Genomic DNA, 6,975 nt, shown 5'->3' on the forward strand with positions numbered 1-6,975 from the left:
TAGAGTAATATGTTTTACATTTGCTCATTCTTTTTCCAGATGGCTATGCTCTTAAAACTTCAAGAAGCTGCAAACTTTATTGAATCACCGGATAGAGAGACGTTGTGCGACAGTGACCTCACCTCCACCATCTGATTGATCACAGTCTGAATTCTCAATGTTAGAACTACCCTCTACACCGCACCCTTATTGTGCAATTGTGAAACTGGAAGTTCATTCTAAGAGAAATTACATTGTTCCTTTCAACCTTTTGAATTTATCATGGACTATATTACCTTTTAAATCTTCTTAATATTTATGCCACCTCAGTTTAGAAGTGGAAAGAAGAATCTTATAACAGATTGAAACAAGGTTTTTATTTGTAAACTAACATTTTTCTCTGTTCTTGATGGAAAATTTGCAAACCAGATTTGAGGAGTGAGGAGGATTTATATTGCTATTTTTTTCTTCTCTTCCTGTACGTTAATTTCAATATTTTCCAGGCCTAGGTTCTAGCTACCGATTACTCTCCACATGTAGTTCCTTCTTTGCCAAGGACAAAAAAAAGGCAGTAGATGGTGGACAATTATATGTGAGAAAGATATGGGAAAGGAGGGTGTTCTATATCAAGACTGTTATTGTACAACTGTACTTCCTAGATGCAAACTAATGTCGGATGGAATTGCAGCAGATCATTAAGATACCATTATAGGTGTGACATTCATGGGTCAACTTCAAGTTAGCAACGATCTAAAAGAAAATGTGATATGCATTTTCACCTGCACATTCACCATACCATTCTCATGTCTTTCCTATCTCTTTGCCAAGTGTGAATTCCATTTACCTATACACATTCTAAACTGAGCTCTGCTCCAAAAACAACAGCATGCCAAACATTATATTTGGGACTTTCACTGCTTCATCTTCGGGATAGTTGTTGGATTTATTAAGGATTTTGGAGTCGACCTTGTGTATTTGATTTTGGCATCGAAGTGCGGTGGTATTGACATTTGTTGTAGAAGGGAGAAGTTATGTATTGTGGAACATTACATTAACATGCACAAGGCAGTAACCAGGGAAACTTATAGAAGCAGAGACTTAAAGCAAATAAAGTAAAACCATCTGCAAAATATACATAATTGAGTATGACCATACAATTCTATCAGTAGTATACGTTTTCCTATAATTTTTATTTTTTTTATTTTGGAAGTCCTATTGTTCTAGAATTTATCTGTTTCCCTTTTGGTTATCAATTTATTTCTTTATACGCCCACCAGGCAGTTAAATATAGATATAAGAACTCTAGTAGAACTGGGTTAAACAAGCTTCAACCAAGTCAGAAAGCAAAAGCTTGAACGTATCTAAATCATTAAAACGTGAAAACAAATTGATCTTTTTGAATACTTCAGTATTATAATCATTGTATCTTTTTTTGCACAACATCATGTACAGGACCTTACGCTGCATGCAGACTAATAGTCTTACCTTGGCATGGAGTAAAGCCATTGTGATCAAGCTTTAATCATGCAATATAGACCCATGAAAGTGACTGTATAACTAATACCGAAGGAGTACTACTGTACACTGATCAACTAGCAATTAAAAAGGTTTCTTGTTTAGGACAATATTTCAGTACTGCAAAGTGCCTGTTAAATATTTCTTTTAAACTAAAATCTCTTACTATGAGGTACAAGTCCATTTTAGAATTGTTAGAAAAAAGGCAACTGAAGAAAATTAATTTTAATCCAGGATTTAGTGATTACTGTAACACATAGTCAACCTTCTGTACAAATACTTTAGTTTGCAGCGGTGACTAATGTAGTAATCTGCAAAGAATAGTCCTGATTCACCTACTCTTGTATGTGTACATATGCTACCAAATGTAACCAGGAATAACCATTTTGACTACTTGATTTCATTCAATCCATTACTGTGGAAATGTTGTTAAATAGATTCCCAATACTGCATTACTGCTTCCCCCATCTCTGCTTTTAATCAGTATCATATTTAATAGACCATGAGTAAGAATTGTGAGGTAGCATTGAAGCGTAAAGGAGTTCTATCTATATCCAAGATTTTTTTGTGTGGCAGATGTAGGAAGCACGTAACAAGGTCCTCCTGTTATAATGGTGGTCAAGGAGGCCTGAAATTACCGTTTTCCTAAGACTTTACTGCAGACATTACACATTTCTACTGTGCACCACTAGTTTGGTACAGAAACTGCACTCCTTGCAGATATAAATGTTTCCATACTCCTAGGGGACACCCTTGTGCTGTTCATAGAATAATATTGTTCGCTTCAAGTTTTTAGTTAAAGCACTTGAGTCTCCCAAATTGCTCTTAATTCTATCATTTTTATCATTGATGTAAATTGTGTTATTATGTATGTGTTGCACTTTATCATTTTCCGCATTGCTGGTCTCTGTGGTATAGCCTAGATAAGTGCTCCTTTTTGGAGTAGCATTTCATAATTATAAGCGTTATGCAATGTGGGATACAGTGTGTCAAATGGCCCATGGGTTTCTACAAGGGCATGAGACATTGGTGCTAAGATCAGGTGCTCACTGTCTGTCAGATAGGATGGGGTATCAGTAGTGCAGTTCTATGGTTACTCTCATTATTCAGTCTGGCAGAAATGGGATGAAACACTCCTCGGTGCTCACTTTAAGGTCCCTTTCTCTGTGCACATAACCCTAACAGATGACAGTGCTCTGACTCTTGGTAGCAAATGCCTTGCTATAACATTGCATGGGTAATAAAAAGGGGAGGTGACATTGTTAAGAGATCTTATTCCCTGTGCCTCCCTCCATATATTCTATCACTGTGTCCATCATTTAGAGGTATCTGCATTTTGTACATCGAAAATAAAAAAATGGACTGAAGTAGGAATTGGTACACCATTTTGTCAGCTGTTATCTGATATTATAATGAACAAGTAGAAGTATCTAGTTGGTTCCTTTTTTAGAATTGCCTGCTTATTCAAAATGTTTCCATCTGACTATTGCATACATCATTAATGTTTATCATTTTTATCATTATGGTGACAGACCCTTCATGGGATACACGTGTACCATTGCATAACTTTTAAACTTAAGTGCATTAGTTTATTACCTTATTCTAAATATGTTGTTTTATGCAGCAGAGAAGTGGGTGGTGTGTTACCATATTTTCTAGTGATACAAAATTCTAAATTACCTTCTCTATAAGTGAAACTTTTTTTTATGTATAACGGTGGTCTCCAAGCTATGTTCCTAGGCACCCTGGGGTGCCGTGAGGCCCTGAAGGATTACCTCGGGCTGATGGTCCAGGACCAAATCAAATTATTTACGTTCAAAGTGATAGGCAAAAGCAGTGTTATGGGCAGCAAGCATAAAACATGTGGACAATCAGAACACAACCTTGTCCTATATTACATAACTGAACCGAAGTATGACAGGTAGGTGCAATATAAGTAATATATTAAAAAAAAATATTTCAAAATTTATTTATCAAACATCTTTTGTGTGCCGTGAAAAAAATGCAACTACTCGAGGGCACTGTGATTCTAGAAGGTTTAGCAACCACTGGTCTTCCCTCTTATTTATTGGGGCTCCTCCTGTATTGCTTCTTTGTATCCTATTATTTATTTGCCTTTTGATACATTTTGCATCTTGGTGTAGCCAACAATCTTCAATAACCTTGTTAAGAGGGAGCCCATCCTTATACAGATGCAAATGTCTCACATCACAGGCTTCAAATTGTAAGGGTAGGTGTATCACTTGTACAGTGCATCACTTCTCAACTGTAGTATGCCATTATGATGAGACTGTATACAGAATAGAATTAATTGTCCTCTAATAGAGACTTACCAAAAACCATTGTAAGAAACAGTGGTCCCATCAGTGGTTCCCAAATTTTCTTGACACATGTCGCCCTAGAATATCAACATATTTTTTGCAGCACGGTTGGACAATGAGGGTCTTATTGAGATAATCTTCAAAAGATTGTTGCTGCATATGTTCCTTATTTGTTTTATTATTGGTAGACACAGTTTTATTATTGGTAGACACAGGCACTGGTTTTGTCTATCATCATTGACCTTCAAATAATCTGACTTGTTACTAGACCACCAACCCATGATACCCATGCATGTGTCCTGCATTAACCATTTTGGAAACCACTGTTACAGCATTTCATCAGTATGTCATTATAGAGGACCGTTGAACACCTAAGTAAGGGCTCTTATTCAACATGTTATTTTTTCCATTTAAAAGCAATTTTGCATTTTTTTTACTATTCAGTAACTGGTTAATTCACAAGGTAATGCAATTATATTATCTGTTAATACCCATCTTGTAGAGCAGGGGTGGCCAAACCGGTCCTCGAGATCTACCAACGGTCCACGTTTTCCAGGTTACCTAGCTGGTGCACAGCTGCAGTCATTACTAACGGTCACATTTTAAAACCTGCTGCATTCATTCCTACTGTAGATCCACAGGCTGCCTGGAAAACAAGCACCGTTGGTAGATCTTGAGGACAGGTTTGGCCACCCCTGTTGTAGAGGATAACATTGTAGGGAGGAAGTCATAGCTCTCTCCCAAGTGCTGTAATGTTTTATGCCAAGCATGAAAACGCTAAGGTTCTCAATGGAAAATTTACTTTATATAACACCATCTCTGAATGGCTTTCATACAAATAAACTGGTGGCAGAGGGGCATTTTCCCATCCGCCTTTGTAAACATTTTAATTCATTTAGACACTTTTGGGAGGCTGGACATACACATGCCGCTTGTCATACTGCACAGAAGGAGACTGTTGCAATTGTTAAGTAAGGCTTGGGTAACACATAGAGGCCAAGTGGGACCCGATTAGCCTCCAAGAGCCTGCACACAGTGTGGCTGCCCACAGGACCGGATGGCAGGTCGGACGGATTTCAGGAAGAACACATACATTTTGTGTTCACACAGTGTGGTTGTGCAGAAACTGTAACACTAGAAATCTAGTCGGCAGTAGCTGGATCCTGTTCTGCAGGATTCCGCCACACCACTGTGTGTGTGACCCCACACAGCCTTATGTGTGACCTAGCACTACATTTTGTTCATGACCGAGCATGTGCAGTTCAAGAAAAAGGTTTTGTTTTTGGACTGCCGAAAACAAAGCCATGTAGAATTTTGCAGGAACTCCATAATATTGTATTCACCACCCCTGCAAACTTCATTGCTGAATAGTTGTGATAATTTTAGAGAAAAAAAATAGTTGCATTATTGCGTGATAATATCCACAGCAGTATGGACAAGAATGATGAATAGAGCCCAAAATATGAGCTTGCAGCAAGTGGCATTTTCATGTTCCAAAGGGCTTAGTCTGTCACAACCCATAAAGTAGTCATTATTATTATGTGGTTTACTTTGGAACAAGAAACGAAAAACATTAAAAAATAAACTATACAGTTGCAATAAATTTTATTAGAAATGTATCTATATAAAGGTAATAAGAATGAAAGTATTAATGAACGATTGTATGGACTAAATTACATTGACAATGTGTAGCCAACTACTTGTATTTATACTAACTAGATATTGTTTTGTGTTGAAGAAAAACACAAGTACTTGTAACTTCTCTGTATGGAAAAAATGGCAAGTTGTATTTGTCAGGCGCAAGTTATTGTAGTGTTTTATAACCTTGGAAAGGCAATCATCAGTGAAGTATCAAAGATCATATACAAAGTGAATGAAACAAAATGTTAAAATAATTCTGGTGCTTCTTATACCACACAAACTAAACCAGACACAAAATAATGTCATATGTGCTGGTAAAGGATAATTTTAACTCCCTCCCAGTTGGGGCTTGTGGCAATTCAAGGTTTAACATGGTGCTTCATATATAACCACAAATACATCAGTGGCCTTAACTGGGGGGAGGGGTGGATCCACAAAAACATCCTCCTTTCCTTCTTTGCACAAGCTCCTCCCTTGTTTGCCATTTTCTGTAATCCAAATACTAAATGTCTGTATGTCACAGCTTTAGGGAATATACCATTCTGGTGACATGTAGCATGTTGACATTTTTTAGATGTATTTATAAAGTACCATTGAAAAAAATACCCTTTTGATAATGTTTTATTTTTGTTTGTTGAAATTTAAAATGTGTCCATCTGAAAATTAAAAATGCCTTATTTGTTCATTTTAAAACAAGACCACTACGGAGAAGAAGATGTGGAAAATATGGAGACCAATTAGTAGAATACAAACTTACCTATGTACTCGGATTTGGAAAGAAATAAAATGGACAGCGATATATTACCAACCAACCAGCTCCTGTCATTTCATCCTCCAAACCTTTATGGGCTGGTACTTTTATCTCTCTCCAATGCTTAGTACTTAGCATTAACTTCACAGTAAGTGGAGTTCTTGTACATAGACTGTTTCAGCAATGGTTACTCATAATGCCCTGCTGCTATAGATGGTGAACTTAGTTACCCTATTGTTGGTGAACGCACTCGCAATTTCAGCTTCCTGTTCCAAATCCAGGCATCTGCGTGACCTCCTATGCTCCCAGGAGGCTCTGCAGCAAGATCACAAGCTTGTTTTTCTAAATACTAAAACAACTTTATTTATAGTGTGCACAACAGACAAAATGGATGCTGTGAACTAATTTCGATACTTAAAAGAAAGCAGTGATATTACAGCCTGGAGCAGTGATGCAACACTGAAGTAGACGGGGTAGATGTATTAACCAGCGTTGCATATATTAATAGTGCACTTAACATGCACTAGGGACAGCCCGCCGCTTAATGCACGGAGTGGCTGTCCCCTTCAAGCATCCCCCCTGTTTACAGCTCAGGCAAAGTATGACTGGCTGTCAGACTGGGCAGGGGGTGGCTGCAGGGGAACACCCAGCGTTTATGGTCGTCCCCAAAAAAACACTGGGCCTTTCTCTGGGAACATAGGGCCTTATTCTAGTTCACTCTTTCTGACAAAATCCTTCTTAGATGGACAAAACCATGTGCACTGCAGG

General features: G+C 37.7%; 1 protein-coding gene across 4 annotated transcripts in view; it reads left to right on the top strand.

The window, feature by feature from the left end:
- The window catches only part of NAV1 (neuron navigator 1), a 206,624-nt gene extending 200,356 nt beyond the window's left edge, over window positions 1–6,268 (top strand). For all 4 annotated transcript variants that reach the window (XM_083173161.1, XM_083173162.1, XM_083173163.1 and 1 more), the window contains one exon: window positions 40–6,268. In XM_083173161.1, coding sequence (XP_083029287.1) covers window positions 40–135 — 96 coding nt within the window. In that variant the 3' untranslated portion in view covers window positions 136–6,268. The remainder of the gene's footprint in view (window positions 1–39) is intronic.
- Window positions 6,269–6,975: the final 707 nt, after the last annotated feature.

Source organism: Crinia signifera, chromosome 2 (genome assembly GCF_055691185.1).
Source record: "Crinia signifera chromosome 2, ASM5569118v1, whole genome shotgun sequence".
In the NCBI taxonomy this organism is placed as follows: Eukaryota; Metazoa; Chordata; class Amphibia; order Anura; family Myobatrachidae; genus Crinia; species Crinia signifera.